We start from the raw sequence: 23,922 nt of genomic DNA, 5'->3' as shown, positions 1-23,922 counted from the left end.
CACTGTGCTGAGGGTGTTAATACCCACCTTCACGTTTAATCCCTACAGCAGCCCATTTCATGGGTAAGGAAACTGAGGACCAGGGAGGTGAAGTGACTTTCTCCAGGCCACACCGCAGGGAAGGGGCAGAGCTGGGGTTTTAATTAAGGCTGCTTGGCTCCTCCCGTGACACCACAGCAGAGGGGGGAGGGGTGCTGTGTCTGTGTCCCCAATTCTGGGAGAGGGGACAACGCCTGTGAGGACGGTGCGCAGCCACTGGGTCAATGAGAGTCCCCAGCGAGACTCCCTCTTTCACTGTCTCCACGTGGGTCCTGTATGGAGGGATGGGCATGCAGGACAGATGGGGAAACTGAGGCAGAAACTTCCCAGCGCTCAAGCAGGGGGCAGAAGACAAGGCCGTCTGTGTGGAGCGCCCTGCCTGGCGGGGGAGGAAGGTCCCACCAGGACGCTCAGGAGCCCGCCCCAGGCCGCAGCCGGAGGAGCATCTGGCAAGACTTCGCCGCCAGGCGTGTGGGGGGTCAGCACCCACAGCCTCACGCTCCCCCCTTTCCTTTCGGTGGGAACGTCTGTGTGTGAAACGCCCGCGAGCAGACACGCTGCTGAGGAATCCCACTGACCATCCCCCTCCGGGACCCCAGCCCGGCTCCCCCAGCAAGGCTGGGGAGGAGGGGCTCCCCACGGCCCTGCCTCCGGGGACGGCCCTGGGGGAGGGTCGCAGGAATGCCGGCAGCTGCCGCACCCCGGCCGCCCCGCCGACAGCCGGGAGGACGGGGCCGCGCGAGGGAAAACCGCCCGCCCACCGCGATCTGCGCGCAGACAGGAAGCGGCAGCACCGCCCGCCGCGCCGCCCGCTCCTGCTCATCGGCGAAATGGGAAAGGCTTCCTGCCCTCGCCGCCCAGGTGGCCACGAGCCCGGCGCGGGGAAGGGGGAGACCCCGGGGGGAGGCGGCACGCGGCCCCGCCCCCCGCCACCCGCGAGCCGGGCGCTCGGGGCCAGCCGGCGCGCGGTCCGCTCCCTCCGCTCTAGGAACACGTCGCGCTGAACTTCCCCGTCCGCCCCGAACTCCGGCGCCGCGAGTTCTCGCGGACTGAACCGCGCGGTGCCCGCCGCGCCCGTCCTCGCGGGGGGCTCGCCCGCTCCCGCCCACGGCGGCCAGGGCTCCCCGCTCCGGCTCTGGGGCCCCGGGCCCACGGGCGGGCCGGGAGGGCGCGGCCTTACCTGTTCCAGGTGGCGTTGGCACAGGCCCGGCGCTGCTGGGTGCCCCGCTCGTCCGCGGAGGCGGCGGCCGGCTCTCTCTTGCCCAGGTCACTGAGGCTGGGCGAACTCATGAACTTCAACCTGCGGAGAGTCCTCATCGTGACCCCGGCGGCCCGCTCCGCGCCCACGCGCGTCCGGCGCCGCGCCCTGCGCCACGCGCCACCCCGCGCCGCGGGCCCCGGCCGGCGCTGCGCTCTCTACGAGGAAACTTGGGAGAGAGCAGGAAGCCGAGCGGCCCTCCGGGGTCCCGCCCCGGCCCCACGCCTCCGCCCCGGGCCCGGCGCCGGCCGGCCCTCCGGGTTAATCATTGCTCCGAGCGGCGGCAGCGTGGAGCGCCCCGAGCACCGCGGGCAGCGCGGACCCGGCGCAAACACAGGCCGGGGGCGGGGCCAGGCCGGGGGCGGGGCCAGGCCGGGGGCGGGGCCAGGCCGGGGGCGGGGCTAGAGGCCGGGGCGGAGCAGGTGAGGCCGGGGCGGAGCGGGGAGGAGGGCGGGGCTGTGCGGGCGAGACGGGGCGGGGCCACGAGCTGCGGGCAAAGCCCGCGCCCCCGCCTCTAAGCCCCAGGTCTGTCCCATCCCGGCCGTGCCGGACCCGCTCCGCTCCTCCGAAGGCCACCCACGCCCACAGGAAACCCACACGCGCGGTAGGAACAAACCAGTCCCAAGCGCCAGCCCCGCCCCGCCCCGCCCCCGCGGACACGGCCACACGATGCTCCCAGAACTCCCCCACTCGGCAGGGCCTCAACCAGAGGCACCCCCTTTTCCCTGCCCCTCCCACAAAGGCTGTGTTCACGAAGACGCCTCTGTGGTTCTCATGAAAGCAGACAAAGCCTACAGCCCCTCCGCAGGACCCCACCCACCCTGCTACTCCAATGGGCCTCCCCTGGCCTGGAGGAGCTGCTAGATTGGGGGGCTGGGGGAATCAGGAGTGGCTTTCTCAGGGGACAGACAAGTAAAGCTGTTGCTACAGCCCCTGCCCCCCCTCCCAGGTCCCTTGAGACCCCATCAAAGGGAGCTGCCGGCCAGGCGTGCACAGCGCTTTTAGATGCTTGATCCGGGCCAGGCTCCCTCTCGGAGTAGGAATTTCCCATTTCCCAGCCGAGGAAACTGAGGCTCCGCATGAAATAACTTGACCCATGTCATACAGTCAATGACCAGCTGGGCCTAACCAGGCCTCAGTGCACATGGCAGAGACCACCCCCCCCCCCCCAGCTTCTGGGATTCCCACAGGTTCACCCACCCCTGCCCTTGCCCCTGTCTTCAGGTGGCAGGACGGCAGTGCGGCCTGGTCGCCCTCCTGGCCCTCCTGAAGCTGTGCCCGAGCGGAGCAGGTCCTGGTGCCAGCAGAGCCCCGGCCCCACGTCTTCCCCCGAACCCTTCCCGTGTGAAGCAGTGGGGAGAGGCGGGGCTGATCCCAGACGCTCAGCGTGAGAAGGATGGGAAAAGCCCCGCCCCTGTTGTACAGAAGAGGGAAACTGAGGCCCTGAGGCCACTGGGTCCCCATGGAGGGTGGCACTCCACCCTCGATGGTGGAACCAAAACACCCGGTCCCTGGGAGAGAGGTTCCGTACCACGGAAGGAGGCGAGCCACCTCAGGGTGTCACTGCGCAGTGTAGGGCGACATCAGTGCTCCCACTCAGACAGGAGCCTGCACCTCAGCGTGAAGCAGGCAGTGGGTGGAGTTCGGCAAGGCCCAGCCGAGAAGCCAAGGGGCTCCTCTTGTGGCTCCGGGAGCCAGGGGAGACCCATCGAGGTGAAGAAGAGCCTGGTGAGAAGACACTGTCCAGTTCAAATCCAACAGCATTTCCTGACCACCTACTACGTGCCAGCCATACCCTCGTCCTAGGGAGGCAGAGTCCCAGCTGACAAACTCCGGGGCTCTGAGCCACAATCGCGGGCGTGGACGCTGTTCCCAGAGCTGCCACCCCAGGCTGAGACCGTGTGACCTCCTCACCTGCACCCAGCCGCCTCCCTGGTGGTTTCTCACCCCTTTAGAAACATCTGTGGGTGCTGCTCCTTCCGCCTCCACTGTCACCGCTCCAGGCGGAGCTGATGGCATCTCTGGCCAGGATGACAGTCACCTCCTTCCCCCGCCCCCGGGGCCACACCGGGCAGTAGACCAACCTTTCCTCCTCGGGTGGTCAGAGAGAGCCTTGCTGGGCACCCCTGTGGGTCCCCATCGCCTGGCGATCAAGTCCGAAGCCGCAATCCTAGAAAGGGCCTTCCCGCCTGTGCCCTCGCTCCCCCGCCCCAGGGTGTCTTTCAGTGAAGGCTGCCTCCCCTCCCCTGGCTGCCTTTACCCTGGAGGAGACTCAAGGTTGCCCCTAGTCATCCGGTGGCTTTTTGTCCTATGCCATAAGCCACACTGTGGTGACGTCTACACTCCCGTGCCCCCACGCAGTGGGCACGCAGTGGGCACGCAGTAGGCCTGCAGGATGAATGGCTGGATAAACACCTGTCTCACAGGAGGGAGGGATTAGACCAGATTGGCGCAAACGCCTGAAGAAAGGTGCCACCCTGGACAGACTGAGACAGAACAGGGCACTGCCCCTGGTGAGGCGCAGGGAGCCAGCTGGGTGGGACGGGTGAGAGGCTTTTCTGAGCTGGAGGCGGGCTCAGGAGAGGCAGGCAGGCTCTGGCTTCCATCAGCCACTGAGCTGCTGGCTGGACTGCTCAGATAAGAAACTCAGGGAATGTAGGAGCAAGAGGAGGGGTGGGGGGTGGGGGGGAGCTGGGCGGGGGTCTTGGTGGAAAGGGGGTGGGGTGGCAGCAGGGGCTGGGGGAGGTGGCCGCAAGGAATTCCAGAGGCAGGCATGGCCCGGGGTTTAAAAGCAGCTACAGTCAGAGTTAAGGAATTAGCTGTGAGCGCCAGGCCCAGCAGTCGACACCCCGCAGCCCAGGGCTGGAGCAGCGGGGACTCTGTGCGGCTGTGACAGCCAGAGGGACACTGCGGTGGTGGGGAGCAGCCGGCCCCCAGGGCCACAGAGTCTGAGGCCGAGGCCAGGAGGGGACAACGCCATCACAAACCCCGGAGCGGGCCCTGGGCGCCGAGGGCCAAGTCCAGCCCTGCATGGTTCTGCAGCGCCTGCAGCATGGGGGAGGGGGCCAGACCCGGAGCCGCAGCCGCGGGCTTCACAGCAGAGGCTGAAAGGAAGCCCTGACTCCTGGCTTCCCAAGAAGCGTCAGATGACCGGGCCTCGGGCCCAGGCCCCAGGCCCCACGTGACGCCCTCCCTGCGCTGCTACCCCCGCAGGCAGGCACGCGGCTCCCGGTGCCCCAGGCCCGCCACTCACCGACGGGGCCTTCCAGGCCTGGAAAGGGGCGGGGGGCTGAACAACTGTATGAGGGGGGGCCCAGGGCAGGCCCCTCTGTGCCCAAGGCTCTGGGAGGAGACACTCTCTTAAAGGAAAGGGAGGCCAGAGGGACCCATTCATGAGCCCCCAAAGCTGCCTGAGTGAGGACCTACGTCCCCGCCACACGGTGCCAGGAGCAGGCACAGGGCCCGGTCCGCAAGGAGCACCCACTGTCCCCAGGGCTTGTCCTTCTGCAGGGAGAGGGAGCCCTCAGTTTGGCGGCCAGACTTGGGGTCCACCGGCCCTGCCGTCAGGTCAGGTGACTGCTAGGGCCTCAGTTTGCCCACCTGTAAGATGGGTGAGGCCCGGGGCTAGACTCCTGCCTTCTTCCCCATCGCTGCCATGGGGGAGTGTGGGGGACAGGGGGAACCCGAAAGCCCTTTAAAGGCCACGTGCGCCCCGTGGACGGGCGTGGCTGAGGCGGCGGCCCTGCTGTCTGATGGCTGTGACGGCACCGAGGCCTGGCCCGGAGACATCACCCTCACAGGTGCAGCGCCGGGACCTGCAGGACGGCCTGGCTCCCGCGGGAACCGGGGAATCAGGGTCCTCAGGAGGCCTGTGCCCTGGGCTCTGCAGACCCTGAGCACGGTACCACCTTCCGCTGTTTCCCACAGGTGGGCAGCCTGGAGCCCGGGGCCAGGGCCTGCAGGTACCCCCGCCGCCTTCCCCAGCTCCGCACCTCCCACCTGTGTGGGGGTGGGGAGGCAGGGCGGAGGGAGGCCACTCGAGTCATCCGGCCTCTAGTCCTCGAAAACGCAGCCAGGCAGGGGTTACAGAGAAACTGAGCCAGTGCAGAAGCTAGAGCCAGCAGGACTGTCCCCGGCTCCCTCACTCCTGCCAACAGCGACTTTAGCCCTGCCCACCCCTGGCACTGCCCGCTCTGAGGGGCACTTCTGCCCCCTGGTGGTGAGGCCTGGGGCTCCCCAAGCTGATGGGAAGGCCTCCCGCTGGCTGGGGAGCCCTGGTCAGGCGACACCCAGGGAGGGGCTCAGCAGTGTGCCAGGCACGCGGGAGCCCTCTCCTCCCTCCTCGGGGAAGGACAGGCAGGTGTGGACCTGCCCCCCAGGGGTGAGGTGGGGCGAGACAAGTCATGTGCTCCTGGAGTGCCCGCCAGCTCCCGCACTGGGGACAGCTCGCGTCTGCCAGGGGCCCCGCCCACAGCGGGCCCTGAGCAAACAGCAGCCCCGGCTTCTTTACTTTAATCAACATCATGAACAGAGGCAGCGCTGGCAGGATGCGGGGGGGGGGGGGGGGGGGGGTCCTCCTCCACCAGGGGCCCCTCCAGCCTCCTGTCCAGAGAATGGCCACCCGCCTGCCTGGGCTGCCCGAACACTTGAGCTGGATGCAGAAAAGGCAACCTTGCTCTGGCCGAGTCACTCAGTTGGTTAGAGCATCCTCCCGCCCAATACACCAAGGTTGTGGGTTCGATCCCCGGTCAGAGCACATGTAAGAATCGATCAATATACTAGCATGCATAAAAAGCACGTGGAGCAACACCCCCCCCCCCCTCAATAAAGGGGTAAGGCAATCTGCCTGCTGGGCTGAGTCCCGGGCTTCTGCCCCTGTTGTGGGTAGAGTTGTGTCCCCCAAAAAGACACGCGGAAGTCCTGCCCCCCAAACCTGGAATGTGACCCTGTTTGTTTTTTGTTTTTTTTAAAATATATTTTTATTGATTTCAGAGAGGAAGGGTGAGGGAGAGATAGAAACATCAATGAGAGAGAATCATCGATCGGCTGCCTCCTGCACACCCCACACTGGGGATGGAGCCCGCAGCCCAGGCCTGTGCCCGACTGTAAATCGAACCGTGACCTCCTGGTTCCTAGGTCGACGCTCAGCCACTGAGCCACGCCGGCCGGGCCATGTGACCCTACTTGGACTTAGGTGGGACCCAGCTGAGATGAGATCACCCTGGGGTGGGGCGGGCCCTACATCCGATGGCTGGAGCCCGTAGGGGAAGGCCCATGGGGACACAGACACAGACACGGAGGGAGGACGCCACGCGCAGAGGGAGGCGGAGGCAGGAGCGATGCGGATGGAAGCCCGGGGTTGCCAGCCGCCGCCAGAGGCTGGGGGAGACAGGGAGGCGCGGCCCTGCCACCCTGGGCCTCCGGCCTCAGCCCCGGACCATGAGGAAGGAGGCTCCGACATGAGCCACTGCGACGCCGCGAACCTCGCGTCCGGGAAACCTCAGTGTGGAAAGGCCCAGCCCCGAGCTCAGGCGACAGACACCCTCCTTCCAGCTGCTCTCTGTCCAGCGGGACACGCAGGCTACGGGAATCGGGGAGTCGGAGGGGAGCAGCCCGCCCCTGCGCTGTGCCCGCCGCGCCCGCACTGCCACACCGTGCCAGGCCGCAGCCCTGCGAGGCGGCCGTGACCATCCCACTGCGCAGACGTGCCGACTGAGGTCACACGGGGCAGATGGTCGAACTGGGCTCGGCTGGCAGCTTTCTAGCCTCCCCGGGGCACCTTCTTGGCCAGCAGCCCTTTCTTAGAAGGATCCTTGGAAAGAGGGAGCTGCTGCGGGTCCCAGAACTCCCCCGGCACCAGGGGAGGGAGCCCCAGGTCGCGGGAGGACTGGGTGGGGCCGGGGCCCGGGGAGGGCTTGTTCAGCCACTCGCCCCTTCCCTCACCCTCCCTCACCCCTCCCTTACCCTCCCTCACCCCTCCTTCACCCCTCCTCACCCCCCTCACCCTTCCCTCACGCTCCCTCACCCTCCCTCACCCCTCCCTCACCCCTCTCCAGGAGGAATTCCCGGTCCCAGCCGGACCAGCCCCAGCTGGTAAGCAGAGCGAGGTGGGACCACAGCCTGGCCTGCCTGTTGACTGTAAGCACAGCCCCGGTGGCTGCGGGCCTCTGCCGAGTCCAGGGCTTGGCTCACGGAGCAGGTGTCCCCTCGCCATCCCTGCTCCCGCGGGAACCGGTCCAGCCGTGAAGGGACGGACTCACTGAGGGAGAAACCGCTCCTGAGCGTCTCCGCGTGTGGGTGGGGTCCCATCTCCCCACGGGGCGAGAGGGACCCCTTCCTGCCAGCCGGCCCAGCCCACGTGCCCCCGCCGCAACCGTGCCAGCTGGACCCGCATCCGCCTTCCAGGTGAGGCGTGGAGGTTCCAGACCCTGCTGTCGCCTGCCGGGTCCCAGGCTGGTGAGGGCAGGGCCAGGACGGATGCTGGGGTCCTATTCCAGTCCCTGGCTGGCCCCCCACCCCACCCCCACCCCTGTGGCCTGTGGACTGAACCCAGGCCTCTACCCAGAGGGGCTGGGACTGTCCCACCTGAGCCTGGGCAGGTCCTCCTCCGCTGCCTCCTCCCAGCCCCGGGGCCAGCACGCACAGGCCCGGCCCTGCCCTGCCCAGCAGCTGGCCTTCCTTTCTGGGCCCCAAGCCCCCGAGGGCTCAGGATTCCCCCAGCAGTGCCCCTCCCAGACAGCCTCACTGGAGGCCTGGCGGCTCTGGAATGCGCCCTGCTGCCAGCATCCTGGCCCCACGTGACCTGCACCGTGGCCGGAGGCTTCAGACAGGGCCTCTGCCTGCAGGAGGGACTCCAACTCTCCAAGCCTGGCGTCCAAGGCCCCCCGCAGCCTGGGCACAGCCTCCCACTCGGCCCCTCCAGCCCCTTTCTCAGGCGGGGCAGAGCCTGGGGAAGGCCCACCTCCACCCCGAGACCAAGCGACAGCTTGTGCTCTGGACTCGCCGCCTGCGTCCCCCTCGGGCCTGCCTCCGTCCCTCCCGCGGCCGCTCCTTCAGTGACTGTGACAACAGCACGAGGCCGCACAGTGCGGGGCCGGGGGTGGGCCGTGGGGCACGCTGCCTGGGTGGGTCTGCGGCTTCGACCGGTCAGAGCGGACCACTTGGCCGTTTAATGGCTCACGGTGCCTGAGTTTCCTCTTTTGTAAAATGAGAATGTTGGGGAGGAAGAGACTTGGCCCTCAAGTTTGTTTAGCTGGTCTGATTGTCAACGGGCCATGTTAGCAAGAGACAGTAACCAAATTTAATACACATGTACATACGTATGTACATGTATGTACGTATGGGAACCCCGCACGCACCGGGGGCAGAGGCCTCGCACGCAGGAGAGGCTGAGGCAGGAGGGACCTGGCGTACAGGGCGCCCTGCGTGCAGGATGCAGGGCGGCGCGTGGGGCTGCGGAAGGCCCTGCGGACCAGGGAAGAGCCGGGCTTGGGAGCCGGCGCTCGGCCTTGCCAGGCAGGCGGGTCAGAGAAGGTGCCCCTGGAGATCTCATCCTGAGCAAGGCCCCCTCCAGTTCTTCTTGGTAGTTAAGGGGCAGCTCGCACCTTTCTCTGGAACCTGCAGCTAAAGTTGCCTTTAGCTCGAAACTATTCGCATACCACAGAGGTGCCTCTTGGGGTGCCTCGTGGGGAACCCCCGTTGCATTGTGACGCCTTCCTCCCGGGTGATCCCAAGGCTGTCAATGTATCCACAGCTGCGGCCGCTGAGACGACGCCTGGCCCACGCGCCATTATCACCAGCTGCCTCGCTCGGCCCCACGCTGCCCCCATCGCAGTGGGCAGTCCTTTCTCATGACACAACCATCAATGCCCAGGCCGCCCCTCTGCCCTGTGCCAGGGCCTCCGGACAGGGCCTGCCCCGCCCTCAGCCTGGGCTGCCCTGTGGCTGGGCTCCTGCAGGCAGAGGCCCCCGGACACTGACCGAGACGGTCTTCTGGCCCCAACTCTTGTCCGGCTCCTCTGCTGGGCCAGGCCCCACTGGGGCTTCCCGCTCCCTCGTCGAATCCGCTTTGGGCAAGAGGCCTGCTGGGTGCGCTTAGCAACCCCCCACCCTGGTGTCTTATCACCAGGCCTGCCTTCAGCTCAGGGTTCTGTGGGGTTGACCTCACCAGAGCCCCTGACCCCACACGGTCCCTCTTAGTCCTCTCCTTTCCGTGGGCCCCGCCCAGCCCCTGGGCAGTGAGCCTCCATGTGTCCTCGTTGGAGCTGAGACCAGCCCTCCCACCCCCACACTGCCCCCCACAAGACCTCCTCCACTGCTGGGAGCTGCAAGGGCCGAAAAACCTGCCCTGCCCCGAAGTGAGGCTGTTTAGGGCCTTGCCCCCCCCCCCCCCCCCCGCCACACACACTCTGTGTAGATGGTGCAGAAACTGTCCCCACCTGTAGCCACAACAGACTCGATTATTACAAAAATCTGACAGGAATTCCCAGGTCCCACCGGGCCCTGGGGTGTCAGATCCGGGAGGCAGGGTCTGCAGGGATGGGAGGGCGAGTCACAGAGCTGGCGGGGGCCGGGGCGGGGCCGGGTTCCCTGGACTCCTGAGATGGCCTGAATTTAGCAGGAGCGTCAGGGACAGGAGCGGGCGGGCTCTGTGCGTGCTGGGTGAGAGGTCGGCATCCGCAGGGCGTGCTGGGATTCCTCTGCATCGACCGCTTGAAGGCCCAGAGGCTGGGCGATCTGAGAACTATGCAACCGAGAGCTCCTTCCGACATCTCCCGGAAAGGCCAGGAACAAACATACAAACATCTTCTAAATGCACACCTGAGGCCCTGGCCGGTGTGGCTCAGTGGATAGAGCGCCGGCCTGCGGACTGAAGGGTCCCAGGTTCGATTCTGGCCCAGGGCACATGCCCGGGAAGCAGGCTTGATCCTCAGTAAGGGGTGTGCAGGAGGCAGCCCATCAATGATTCTCTCTCATCATTGATGTGTCTATCTCTCTCTCCTTCTCCCATCCTCTCTGAAATCAATAAAGAAATATATTTTTAAAAAATGCACAACTGAGCTTGTGAGAAAGTCAGGGAAGTCACTGATGGCATCAATGCCGCCACTAAGACGCTGTGCCCACGATAGTGACGGGTGTGTAGTATTGATCGCACTGAAGGCCAGCACGGTGTTTGAGCTATGCAATACCGCAGACAGAGTGGTGCCCGCAGTGCCTTAGTGGGCCACGCCCGCCAGCCCGCGCAGCTGTGATGAAAAAGGGGCGCGGTCGGAAGTCTACGCAACAGAACCTCACGTGAGCACGGACGGATTCCTACGTGGGCAGGTGCCGGTGGGTCACACCTCAGGCCCGTGACTTCCCTCGTCCAGGGTTATCCTTGCCTTAGGCCAGCCCTGCCCGTGGTGTCTGTGCCTCTTTCAAATGCCTCTTTTCCGCAGAAAAACCCTCCAGCGAGCACGTAATCCTGTGAACTCTCCTGAAATATTCCTCCCGTCCCTCCTCCCTTCCAGGCGCAGGGAAGAGGCTGTGGCCTGCCGTGCTTGGGAGCATTTTTCTCCATCGATTGAGATCTTGCTTCCGGACGTACCCTCTGTTTGGCTCATAAACTTTCATAAACATTCTCTAGAGGTTGGGACATTCTTACACGGACAGAGGCATGAGGCCAGGTGCCGGGTAGGGAGCCAGTGTGCGGGGCGTGAGTGCGGTGGCACCGGGTGTGGGGCACCCAGCCAGGTGTGCGGGGACAGGACCGGGAGAAGGGAGGGCCTGGGGTCTCTGTGGGCACAGCCCTGCCTTCCTTGGTGTCCGCGGTCTGTGGAGAAGTCCTGAGGCCCCAAGGGCCTGGGCACGTCTGGGGGGTGCGGGGCACCTGTGTGGTAAGTGGGAACACGGGTCCCTTCCCCGGCTCCAGCTCCCCTCCTGCCTTGGGGGGGCGGGATAGCGCGAAGGCCACCTGTCAGCGGACAGTGAGACCCTAGCAACCTGGCCAGCGGCTCCGGCTAAGAAAGGCCGCAGAGAAGTGGCGTCTACATGGGCCGGATTGTTAGCAGCTCGCGTCTCCTGTTTTGATCTCACAGCTTGCGCACGGCGCCCCCTCCTGGCACGCCCTGTTTCCTTCTGTTTCCTGTGCCCCATAAAACCCGCTGTCGGCAAAGTCTAGGCTAGCGGTTCTCAACCTGTGGGTTGCGAACCCTTTGGCGGTTGAACGACCCTTTCAAAGGGGTCACAACATGAGGAACTGTATTTAAAAGGCTAGAGTCTAGACTCCATAAAATTATTTTCGTTGCTACTTCATAACTGTCATGTTGCTACTGTGATGAATCGTCATGTAAATATCTGATATGCAGGATGGTCTTAGGCGACCCCTGTGAAAGGGTCGTTCGACCGCCAAAGGGGTTGCGACCCACAGGTTGAGAACCGCTGCTCTAGGCGGTGGCGAAACAAGAGCACCAGCCGGCCGGCCCTGGTGTGGCCTGTCTGCAGGCTGGATGGGACTTAGCGGGACAACTTCCTGCTAAGGTGGCAGCCGGGGCGGCGGTACACGTCACTGGTCGGCCGCCACCGCTGCGCACGTGAGTCCTAATAGACCTTTGTCTTTCACAGCCACTCGGCCGGGTTAGGTCTTTGGCCTCCACACACCATAGGCTGGGGTGCTCTGGGCCCTCAGCACTCTGCAAAGCAGCACGCCTGCCTGGGTCACCTCCATCACGCCTGCACAGACGCACGGCAAGGTCAACTGGGGCTCCCGCTACTCTGTGCCCAGCAGACGCCCAGCCGGAGGAATCTCGTTCGTGAACATGGCCCAGAAGATGCCCGTTCCCCGTCACCCCAGATCAGAGCCTGCCAAGCGGGGCACCTGGAGTCCCTGCAGTTTTCCGGATCTGGGGACCCCGGAATTGTCTGTATGACCCCTGGATGTGAGGGTGCCTCCTGCTGGGAGAGGGGCGTGGCTTTCACGCCTTCCCCGAAGGGCTGAGGAATGAGCATGGCCCATCTGCACGGAGCATCTGTGGTTCCCAAAGATTTGCAGTGGACGAGGAAGGTAAGACATTGTTTTTGCAGTTAAGCACATTCAGCTCTATTATAGATTGAGGCGAACCCTTCATGGATTTTGAAGGTAACACGAAATTTCAAGGTTATGGGGCCTCACTGGGTCCCACAGAGACCCCCCGAGGATGCCCCACTCCCTCTCCCTGGCGGTCAGGAGAGCCTGCGGACCCTGCTCCAGACTCCAAGTCCTTGGATCAGCCAGACCATGGAAGCACGGAGGATGCTGCTCAGCACATCACACAGGGAACCCGTGATGGGGGCTCCTAGGAGGAGTGTCCCTTGGGTCTCATCACCAGGAAAAGCTGTGTGTTCATCTGAAGGGCATTCTAAATCTAGTGACCCTCTTTCCCTTTTTGCTCTTGCTGCTAGGAAGCTCAGGCAAAAAGTCAGTCCCTATCTTACATGTGCACTGGACCTCCTGGCATGCTTTTTTTTTTTTTTAAATCCAGGTACATGATAGTGACTATAGCAATAACACGGCACAGGTATCACATTAAGAGCATTTTCTAATGGCCAAGCACAGGCCTGAAGGACGTACAATCAGGCTACTGCTACGCCCTTGGCGGCAGGTGTTGCATTCCTGCTCTGGACCGGGCTGATGAGGCGCGGGCGGTGAGCGGGGCGACGGCAGAGCAGCAGGTGGGGCACTGGGCTGGCACCCCCCACGCAGGGGAGCAGCCACCATCGCACTGCTTTCTGGGGCGGGAGGGGTGGGTGAGCAAAGGGACTGGGGGCTCTTCTCCCAGTCGCGGGGGCCCCGGAGACCCCAGCTTCCTCCCCACCTTGCACACCTGCGTCAGGGCCCCTACACCTACCTGTCCAGAAACGTGGTCTCAGTTTGGGAACTGAAAGCATCTCAGAGGCCCCACCTGACCCTCCTTTCCGTGCCGACACCATCAAAGCAGGAGGACATCAGTCTGGCCTCCCGAGGAGGGAAGTCGGGTGACCTCGTTTCCAGGCCTCCCCGCCCCTCTGGCACCCACAGGAAGCCAGGCCCCCAGCCCTTGGAGTCCATTTCACAGGTGGGAAGACAGAGGCCTCGCGCCGAGCGGGACAAGCGGGGCCGCCACCAGTACAGCTGTCGCAATGAGTGGGGAATGCAGCAAGTGCTAAGGGCCCGCTGGGGAGGCCCTACCAGTCAGAGTGTCCACTGACAGGGAAACTGAGGCCCAGGTTAGCGGAAGGGCTGAGCCCAGCTCGGACCGGAGCCCCCAGCTCACAGCCACTCCCGCCTCTGCCCTGAGTCCTGCGAGCGCTGCAGGCCAGAGCCTGTCCCCAGAGGCGGCCCTCCCCTCCCTGCGGGGCGTCCCAGCGCAGGGACGCAGGCAGTGGCCTCCAGAGAAGGACACCGGCTGCCCTGGGTGTCCAGCAGCAGCCGCGACATTTCAAACTGGCCTGGAGGTGACTGCCCAGCAGGCCAGGGTGGGGCCCAGCCAGGTGGACGCCTGACCCCCGTGTGGCCGAGGGCCCAGCAGGGGCACCACAGGGGCCTGTGGTCAGCAGCTACGCGCCGCCCGTGGGGAGGGTATCGGGGGGACAGCGCAGGCCACACAGGCTGCCAGGGCAGAGGCAAGAGGTGACCCTCGGCCTCTCCATCTCCCCACCCCTCAGTGCTCTTGGCCCCCATGCAGCTGCTGTGCCCAACCTGCTCCCCGGGTGGGGGTGGGGGTACACGGCCGGGGCTCAGACAGCCAGGTCTCCCTCGGGGCCGGCCAGGAGCGGGACTTGGAATGAAGCCAGGTGAGGCTGGTCCAGGGGAGGCGGGGCCAGGCCTCCGGGGGCAGGAAGGGTAGGGGGCCCACAGGCCGGGGCCAGGCAGCTGACCTCAGGGAGCGAGGGGGTTTGGAGGGGAGGGTTTCAGGGAGACCACCACCTGGGCTCTGACCTCCCGACTCGCAACTCTGCTCACATCGCCATCCTCCAGCCCAGGCCTCGCCAGCCCCAGGCTCTGCCCGGCCCCAGTCTCCCACTCGGCCCCCATCACAGGAGGCTGTGGCGATGGGGAAAGGACGGGGTGGGAGATCAGCGGTGGGGCCTTGGGGAGCCCCCGTCCAGCTGGATGCCGAGGTGAGGCCGGCTCCTAGCTCAGGTGCCATGAGCGCTGGGGTGGGGGGTCCCACGAGGCTTGTTCAGCTCAGGATCCCCGGCCCCGCTCCCAGCCTGCCCTGCACCTGCGTACACGGGGGACCCTTGTCTGTGGGCCAGTCTGCTTCAAGTGCTTTTCATCCGTGGGGCCTGGGGGTGTGTCGGGCGGGGTGGGGGTCCTGGGGCGCGGCTGGGTGACTTGCCAGCCACACGCGGGCACAGCCCACAGAGCTAAGGCTCAGAGAGAGGAATCCTGCGGCTCCACCAGCCGCCCGAGGGCCGGGGCCGGGGCTGGGCCGGTCCACAGCCCGGGTCCTGGCGCCTGCTGTTCCCCAGCCCTCCCTGGAGCTGGGCGGGGGGCGGGGGGTGGCCTTGCCCAGACGCTGCCTGGCCCCGAGGGGCTCCTCCTCACAGCTCCTCGCCAGTTTGTGGTTGTGAGTGACCGAGGGCTGGGCCTTTCTCTGTGGTTCCCAGCGTGGGTGGTGGAGAAGGTGGGGCGGAGGGGGGACGTCTGCCTGCCAGGAGGCCTCACGGCGGCTGTGACCTACATGGCTCCTCCCGCCCCGGCTCGGCCCACAGGGACTCCCCCAGACTCCAGGGGCAGATGGCACGAAGGGGACCCCAGGGCTTTGCTGCAGGGATGAGACAAAAGGGTGAGCATGGGGCCACCCGCTCCTGGGGTGTCTGGGGGAGCAGCAGGGGAGCCAGGGGCCTCCCTGAGCCTCCTGAGCAGGGTGAAGTGGAGGCCAGCATCCTCGTGAGCGGCGCTGTCCCTGGAGGCCAGGCCCATCCCTGTCCACGAGCTTGCCCTCCGCTCTGCCTGGGACAACCTTCCCCTGAGCCAGGTCTGGTCGGCCAACTCCTATTCATCTTGCAAAACCCTGCTGAGGATGCCCTCACCCACCAAAGTCTTTTCCATGTGCTTTAGAGAACAGCACTGCCGGCCACAGCTGCCGTGGGCACACTCCCACCGCGGGCCTGTCCCCATGGCACCCCCGGTGGCCCAGGCCGCCTGCGGCCCCGTCCCCTGAGGACACGTGGTGAGGGCAGTGCTTGGACAAAGGCCTGGCCCTTGCCCTCCTTCCATTTAACAAGTGGTCCTTGAGAGCCTGCCACGTGCCAGATGCTGAGCTGAACACCGGGTTTGGGTCTGACCTCCGCAAACCTTCCCTGTGCCGCCTCCGCGTCCCTCGGCCTCCACAGGCCTGTGCGGGTGGGGCGGGGTGTCCTCATTCTACCGGCGGAGGACAGAGGCCCACACCGGGCACACCGTGGGCTCTAGAGCCCAGCATCTGACTGCATCCAGGGTGCCCAGCCCAGCCCAGCCCAGCCCACCTTCTCTGCCCACCCAGCTGAAAGCCCAGAGGGGGCAGGGGACCCCCACTGCGCCTGGTGGGGCCAGGGAAGGAGGCTGCCGGGCCTGGCTGGGCCTGGGCAGGCCTCCTCCTCCTCCTTCCCTCTCGCCCATCCACTGCCCACGGTGCCCACAGAGCTCAGACCAAGGTGACGGCCTCCGACCTTGACCGTTAGCCTGGAGGCCTTTTCCCTCCTTTGGGCTGGTTCTTCCCACTTTAGGGTAAAGCAGAGGTCGGCTCACCTGCACTGGCCCTGCCTCCTCCAGGCCTCGGCGTCCAGGCCCGGGCATCCGAGTGGCCTCCTCTCCGACCCGCCCACCCTGCCTCCCCCTCCCTCTCTTCCTTCCTCTCCCCCCTCCCCCCAGGCTGCCCATGCTCCCTCAGGGCTGCACCTGGGGTTGCGTCTGCGATGACCTCCTTTTGGCTGCTGCTCGGGGCTCTTGTGAAATCAACGCATTTCCCGTGCCTGTGGTTGTCCTTCTCCCAGCCCTGTCCCCAGGGCGCCTCCTGCCGGTGCCCCTGACCGGCCGCCTGGGCCGGGCTCCGACCGCAGGCAGCAGAGCCCAGGGCGGACTCCAGGGCGCTCATGGGTCTGTAGCGTCACATTCCAATGGCCACTCCGCCAATGACAAGGAGGCCGGAGGCTCCGTGACGCGCAGGCTGTGGCGGAGGCCAGCTGCTCCGAGCTGGGCTCTGGGGACTCACAGACCTGGATCTGAAGTGCAGCGCCGTCACTTGTTTTGGCGTGGCCTCAATCCCCCACTCTGTAAAATGGGGACACAGCCAGGCCTGCCCACAGGGCTGCGTAGGGACCTCAAGGGCTCCTGAGTGCAAGTCCCCCTCACCCAGCGGCAGGCTGTGGGGGTCCCTCAGCGGACGAAGCTACTTTGGTTCTAAAAGGAGCCTCCCCTGCCCGCCATGGCTCAGGACCCGGTCCAGCCCCTCTCCTTGCAGGTCTCTCCCCACCCCTACCTCACCCTCCTCCAGGTCCGCAGCCACACCGCACTCACTGGCCCAGCGCACCTGCCTCCCCGCACACCTGCCTCCCCACACACCTGCTTCCCTAACACACCTGCCTCCCTGCACACCTGCCTCCCTAACACACCTGCCTCCCTAACACACCTGCCTCCCTAACACACCTGCCTCCCCGCACACCTGCCTCCCCGCACACATGCCTCCCCGCCCACCTGCCTCCCTAACACACCTGCCTCCCCGCACACCTGCCTCCCTAACACACCTGCCTCCCCGCACACCTGCCTCCCTAACACACCTGCCTCCCCACCCACCTGCCTCCCTAACACACCTGCCTCCTTAACACACCTGCCTCCCTAACACACCTGCCTCCCCGCACACCTGCCTCCCCGCACACCTGCCTCCCTAACACACCTGCCTCCCCGCCCACCTGCCTCCCTAACACACCTGCCTCCCCACACACCTGCCTCCCCGCACACCTGCCTCCCTAACACACCTGCCTCCCTAACACACCTGCCTCCCTGCACACCTGCCTCCCCGCACACCTGCTTCCCTAACACACCTGCCTCCCCACACACCTCGGGAACGCCCCCAGCAAGCTGCCGCCCGCCCTTCCCTCCAACGAACAGATACTGGGTGTGCGGAGCTGACCTGAGGCCTGACAGGGGGTGTTGCTCCTGGTCACACTGCTCCGGGAGGAGGCGCTCAGGCTGGGGGCCAGCCCTCCTGACCCCCGGCTCTGCACCATGCCTCCCCCACAGCCGCCTCAGCCCCAGAAGCCCTGCTTCCCCAATGAGCAGCCTAGAACCCACTGTCTGTGAGGGCCTGGAAAATGGGGCCCTGTCCACAGACAGGTCACGTGGCAGAGGCCCTGTCTTTACCACAGGTCCCCAGACCCCGCCGCAGCCTGGACGCCATCACTCACTCCCTCACTCCCTCTCTCCTTCATTTAGCAGACGCCCGGTGGAGCCCTGAGCTTGACCTGGGGAGCCCCGGGCTGCGGGGAAGGAGACCTGGAGAGAGATGACTCCCGCAGGAGGCTCTAGTGCCAGATCGGAGACATGAGCAAAGATCCACGTGGAGGGCATGGGACGGGCTCTGCCTGGGGTAGACTGGGGGCAGCCAGGAAGGCTTCCTGGAAGAGGAGGGCATCTGCCAGCAGCAGCTTGAAGAAACAACAAAAGCCCCCAAGTGGAAAAGGGAGGAAAAGAACTCCAGGCAGAGCGATGGCAGGGGAGGCTCGGAGGAGGGACGGAAAGGCGGAGGGTGAGCAGGAGCGTGGCCTGCGTGCGTGGGCGGTGAGGGGAGCGACAGGGACCCCCGTCCAGAACCGGAATGGAGGTGGCCCGGCCACCCACAGGGTTCCCATCAAGAGCTTGTGTGTGGCCAGCCAACTGGCTCCTTCTCACAGCGGCTGGCAGCCAGCGTGGCTCCAGGGACCAGTTCCCTGCGGAACTCAGCCGAGAGAAAACTTCCACCTTCAACCACCCGATCCAAAGGCCCCCGGGCGCCAGCTCGAGGTCACTTCCTGGGAGAGCCGTTCGCAAAGCCTGCCGGGGCCTCGGAAGCCAGACCGATCCGAAGGCCGATCGATGCTCCTCAGACGCATGTGAGGATGCGACAGAGCAAGGACACGGGCGCGACCCTTGCTCTCAAAGGCAGCTCACCCCAATTCACAAATCAGAGACCAGGCTCAGAGAGGCGGAGCAGCTGCCAGAGGCCACACAGCATGCCACCAACTGGCCCTCTCCGTTCTGCGGCTCCCTCCGCACGGCAGGCGTCTCCCGCGGCCCCGGCCGGGCACCAGGGTGTGTTTTATGAATGAGCGAACAAAGTATCGGAAAGCCCGCACCTCCCACGCCACACGGCCGGGAAGACGCCATCTGCTACTGTTTTTCTTGTTGCTGTTACTCTGGAAATCAAAACCACAAACCTGAAGTCACAGCTCGGCCTTCAGGAGACACACGCAGGCCCTGACTCAGGGCAAGAACGGAGTCAGGCAGGGCCAGGGCAGGGGTCAGACAGACGGGGGACAGATCTCCGCTCGGCCACACGCGGCAGAGAGACCCAACGCACTGACCCTGCTCTGAGCCGCGGCGTCCCGCCGCCAGGGAGGTGCAAGGGGACCTACCTTGGTGGGTGCCGCGAGGGAGGACGGAGGAGGTGCGGCCCTGCGGGGGTGGGTGCAGGGGGGTCCCGGCCCTCTGGCCTCCTCTGCCTGCGCCCTTGGCCGAGCCTGCGTCCTCCCGCTGGGCGAGCTCTGAAACCCTCAGCTCCGGCACTGGATGCCCTGCCCTGCGTGCAGCCGAATGGCTTACACATTAGGAGGCATCCGCTCGGCCAAAGGGCAGAGGGGCGAGGGGGGCAGGCAGGTGGCTCCCTGGGCTCCCGGGACTCAGCGGGACACGGCGGGGCTGCAGGCCTGGGGCGGGGGCTGCCGGTGCTTCTGATAAATATTTTATCGCTGCTCACAGAGCAGTCCCCAGGAAGGTGCCTGGGCCTGGGAGCCCACAGAGCACCCCTTCCTGCCCGGGCAGAAGGAAGTGGCTGGTGCGGTGTGGGGAGGTCAGGACCCAGAGAGCCAGCTCATTCCTGTGCCGCTGTGACTTCAGTTCCGCTCAGGGCAGCAAATGCCCCGTCAGCCTCACTGTGCTGGGTGCTGGGAGCTGGGTGCTGGGTGCTGGGAGCTGGGAGCTGGGTGCTGGGAGCTGGGAGCTGGGAGCTGGGAGCTGGGTGCTGGGAGCTGGGAGCTGGGTGCTGGGAGCTGGGTGCTGGGAGCTGGGAGCTGGGAGCTGGGTGCTGGGAGCTGGGTGCTGGGAGCTGGGAGCTGGGAGCTGGGTGCTGGGAGCTGGGTGCTGGGAGCTGGGAGCTGGGAGCTGGGTGCTGCGCTCGGCCCTGCCCCACGGACAGTTCCCATCTTCCTCTTCGCCTGTCTAGAACACCAGCTCTCTGCCCCTCGGCCCAGTCAAGGCCCTCCTCTGGCCCAGTGCCACTGCCACCTCCTCCAGGAAGTATTCCTGTCTCTCCCCTTCCCACTGTGTGACCTTGGGCAAGACCATCACCCTCTCTGAGCCTGTTTCTCGTATGGAACCGAGACCCCCCACTCATGGGGGACAAGGAGAGGTAGTGCAAATGTCCCAGTGCCTGGCCCACACGAGACTCCTTCTGTCTGGGGGCCTGGAACGGCAGGAATCAAATCAGTAACTAGTGCTGAGCGCGTCTGCGGTGGGACGCAGGATGCACGGAGCCTGGCTCCCGCTTGCAGGGATCCACAATGTAAGTGGGGAGATTGACCTAAATAACAGCAATAACAGCAGTGATCACAGCTACCAAGTTTCGAGCCCCCGTCAGATGCTAGATGTGTGCCGTCACATCCCCTCACTTGCTCCTCCAGCAGCCCTGTGACGTGGGGTTCTTACCCCCAATTCAGAGCAGAGCAGGGACCTGAGACTCAGAGAGGGGAGGGGCCCTGCTGGAGGCCACCCAGCCTGGGCCTCTGGGGCGTGACCTTGGGGTTTTCCCATCACTGTCCACGTGGCCCAAGTCGAAGGAGACCCCACAGAGCAGGACGCGCAGCCACTGAACAGGTCAGCGTGGGGGGACGGCTTGGGGGCAGGGCGCATGCTCATAGAACTACATTAAGTGGAAAAAACCAGGGTCCAGAACTTTACGGCATCTTGAAAGAATAGTTCTACGTGAAGATAGAGTTATTGAAAAGAAGACTGGAAATGACACAAAAATGATACGTTTAGGGGGTGAGGTGACAGGTAGAATTGGGGTCTACTTCCCAGATTTTATACAACATGGCTTTGTCGGTTTTAAAATGAAAAATTTTCTTACTAACAGGACTGGCCTGGCTCAGGGATTCCTGGGGCACCTGTTGTCTGCCCTCCTGGGCTGAGCGCTCTCCTCTCTCGCCTCAGGCTGGGTCTCTGGGAGGGACTAGATGGACACGGCTGCCAGGGAAGCAGCACCGGGGCCTCCCTCCCCACCTCCCACGGCGGGCCTCCCAGCACCTCAAACCCAGCACGGCCACCTAAACGCTTTATTCCCAATGAGAGACCTGGTGCGCAGAGAGGGTGGGCAGCTTGCCCCGGGCCACACAGCTGCTACGGGGTGCCGCCGCGATTTAAAACAGGGGACCTGACTCTGGGGTCCCCAGCACTGGCAGCCCCATCCTGGCCCTGCCGGCTCCTCCTCCGGGCCCCCCAGAGCTGAGGGTCCGAGGCCAGAGCCAAGTCTACAGGAGCTCCAGCCGGGGATCAGGGGTCCCCGAGTCCCTGGAACTTCGCTCACAGACCTCACAGCCCCTCCCACCAGGGGCTCCCCTGGATTCGATGTTGAGACATAAAAGAGGGACGTGGTTTGAAGAAAAGAGAGTTATATTGTCACCGGGAAGCCACCCCATTGTTCACTCAGCAAGTCTTTACAACACAGAGCTCCCACTCTAACCGGGAGACGCCGTCCTCCTCAGCCCCGAGCCCCTGTGGGCCCCCAGCTTCCTGCCCCCAAAGCAGAGTCCTGACCTGCTGGCTGACCCGAGGATGGCGGGTGGCACCGCCTCCCTGGCAGCTCCCTGTCCAGAGTGCGGCTGTGCCCCCTTTCTGCGTGGCGCTCTTGGCCTCACTGGGGAGGCCCCTGCCACGTGCCAGGCGTGAGGGCCTGTGACTGAGTGGCCGAGTGACGTCCCCTGTCCCCTGTTGGGTCTCTGGAGAGCTCTGCTCCCGGCTCGGATGTCCTGGGAGGACTTCGGTCACGTCTGCGAACACCCAGGACCAGGGGCACCTGGGCAGGGCCGGCTTTCTCCCCCGGCTCCTGGCCCGGCCTCTCCTGTGTTCCTGCTCCCCGGCTGTCGGGGGTCACCTGGGACATGCGGGCGCTGTCGCCCTGTGCCTGCCTTGAGCGAGACAGCTGGCCCAGCAGCCCCGCCGGGTCCCACACGGCGCCGCCCGGCTCTGACCAGGCAGTTCGGCTTGACCATCACCAGGCCTTTTAAGCCACCCATTAGAAGCAACAGAATCCATCAGCCAACAAATACTGCTCTCCCTGCTGGTGGGAAATTCCGTCTACGAGACTGTCCCCATCCCAGGCAGTTAAAACGCCAGAGGCTCAGCAGTGCCCACCACTCCCGCCGCCGGAGCACCCACGTTCATGGCGGGCTGGTGAGGCGGCGGGCACGGTGCCTCCACTACCCAGAAGGGGTGGGTCGTGTGACTCCCAGGTTTGGGACGAGAAACGGAGGCCCAGAGAAGCAGAGTGACCTGCCCAGGGTCGCACAGCCAGCCAGGGGTGGCCTGGGATGCTGGCCCAGGTCTGCCTGACGACAGCGCAATCCCCGTCCGCCCCCAACACGCACACACTTCAAACAAAGGGCCGGAACCCCAGGCCACTTGGCAGGGAAACCCTTGGGGGGTCCTAGCGTCCTCTGCCCGTGGGGACCTGTTTGCCCGGGCACCCAGCCGGCCGGGGCCCCTAGGATCAGGCCCTCCTGGGCCCCCGCTGCCTGCCAGCCAGAAGGAGCTACATGACCTTGTCCCACCGTCCAAGGCCACCCCCGGGCTCACCCCTGACTGCGCAGGGCAATGGGGGTGGGCGGTAAAGTGAGGGCTCCGGCGCCCCCTCAGAGGCCAGAGGAGCCAGGAAGAGGCGCAGTCAAGCCCTGACATGAGGGGCCAGCCCCGTGGTCCCGACCCCACTCCCGGGGCCCCTCGCTCAGCCCTGCAGGGAGGGCTCTCGGTGGGCCCCACGCGGGTCTGAGGGAGCCCCCTGTCCTCCCCACCCCCCCACCCCCCTCCGCACACACATAGTCCAGGGAGTGGCCTCTGGGATCCCCGGGGCTTTGGGTACGGCCAGGCTCTCACCAGAGCGTCACTAACCACCTGGACAGCCATGGCCGCCCCACGCGGTCCCAGGGCAGCTGCACGCAGCTCTCCCTGCTGCCCAGGCCACGCGGGGACGTGGAGGCTGCCGGCAGGAAGTGGCCTGGCGCAGAGCTGACCACACCCTTGGGCCTGGGCCGGCCAGCGACCCCCCAGCCCAGCAGGCTCTCCCCACCTGGCTCCACTGGAAGGAATCTGAGCCAGCAGGGCCCGGTGCAGGACTCACCTCCCAGGGGCCCACACCCCCACCCACCCATCTCCCCACATGCATGTGGGGTGTCCCCGGCTCTGAGCGCACGGACCCCCAGGCTCCAGCCCTGGGCCTCTGCCCTCAGATGGGCCTGCTGCCCCCAGCCCACGCCTCGCGCTGCAGGGCCAGCTCCTGCGGGAAGGTGGCGGAGGCCCAGGCCGGGCGGGAGGGGGCGGGAGGGGTGGGGCCCGCGCCGGCCAGGGCGACTCCGGGAGGTGTCTCCCTCCCTCCCCGTCTCTGTTTGCTCTCTGAGGCCATGGAGAGGCAGGGGGGCTGCGATGGGGCGCGCAGGGCGGGGCAGGAAGGTCAGGAAATGAGGCGCTGGACCAGGGCTGATGGACAGGCGGAGACCCACCCACGGGGACCCCGAGAAACTCAGACGCAGGTCAGAAAGGGGGCGGGGCGGGGAGACGGGGGAGAGGACGGGCTCGGGAGGGGCCAGGTGGGAGAGGGTAGACCCCCACCCGGGGGACCCTCACCCCGCCCCATGTCCCCGCATCCGGCGCGACACGCGCGCGCGCACACGCGCCACTCCGAGCCCCCGCCTTCCACAGCCGCGCGTGGCGCCCGCGCCCACCCGGGCCCTCCCCCGGCGGGGCCTCGGGACCCGTCCCCGCCGCTCACCTCGGTCCCCGCGCCGCCGCCGCCGCCACCGCCGCTGCCGCCGCGCGGAGCCCGGCCCGCCCGAGGGAGGGACCGCGGAGGCCCCGCCCCGCCCGCCCGCCCGCCCGCCCGCCCGCGGCACCGACCGGCTGCGGGGAAACCCGCGTGGCGGCCGCGGCGCCTCGGACACGCCCCCGACCGGGGCCCGCGGGGCAGGACCCGCCGCAGCTGGGAGCGGGCCCAGTGCCCCCTGCACCCCTACCCGGTGCGCTGCGCAGGCTGCGGTGGTGTCCGCCCAGGGAGGGCGTCCCCGGTTCCCGCGGTGCCCACTTCGGCTCTCAGGTCAGCAACGCACCCCTGGGGTGTCCTCTAAGGTCCTCTGAGCGCCCCCTCCCCAAGCCTGGCCTGTGGGGCGCTGGGAGCCAGGAGGGG

The 23,922-nt window shown here is 66.0% G+C and overlaps 1 protein-coding gene across 6 annotated transcripts in view; it reads right to left on the bottom strand.

Moving 5' to 3' along the window:
• The window catches only part of PRR5 (proline rich 5), a 46,471-nt gene extending 22,913 nt beyond the window's left edge, over window positions 1-23,558 (bottom strand). For 4 of the 6 annotated variants that reach the window (XM_036297980.1, XM_036297984.1, XM_036297983.1 and 1 more), the window contains exon 1: window positions 1,220-1,639. In XM_036297980.1, coding sequence (XP_036153873.1) covers window positions 1,220-1,356 — 137 coding nt within the window. In that variant the 5' untranslated portion in view covers window positions 1,357-1,639. Of the gene's footprint in view, window positions 1-1,219; window positions 1,640-18,889; window positions 19,008-23,511 lie in introns of those variants that run through there. The other 2 variants (XM_036297982.1, XM_036297986.1) reach the window with 2 other exon arrangements.
• Window positions 23,559-23,922: the final 364 nt, after the last annotated feature.

The sequence above is a fragment of the Myotis myotis genome, unplaced genomic scaffold (genome assembly GCF_014108235.1).
Source record: "Myotis myotis isolate mMyoMyo1 unplaced genomic scaffold, mMyoMyo1.p scaffold_m19_p_3, whole genome shotgun sequence".
Taxonomy (NCBI): Eukaryota; Metazoa; Chordata; class Mammalia; order Chiroptera; family Vespertilionidae; genus Myotis; species Myotis myotis.
This window is presented reverse-complemented; position numbering and strand designations above follow the sequence as displayed.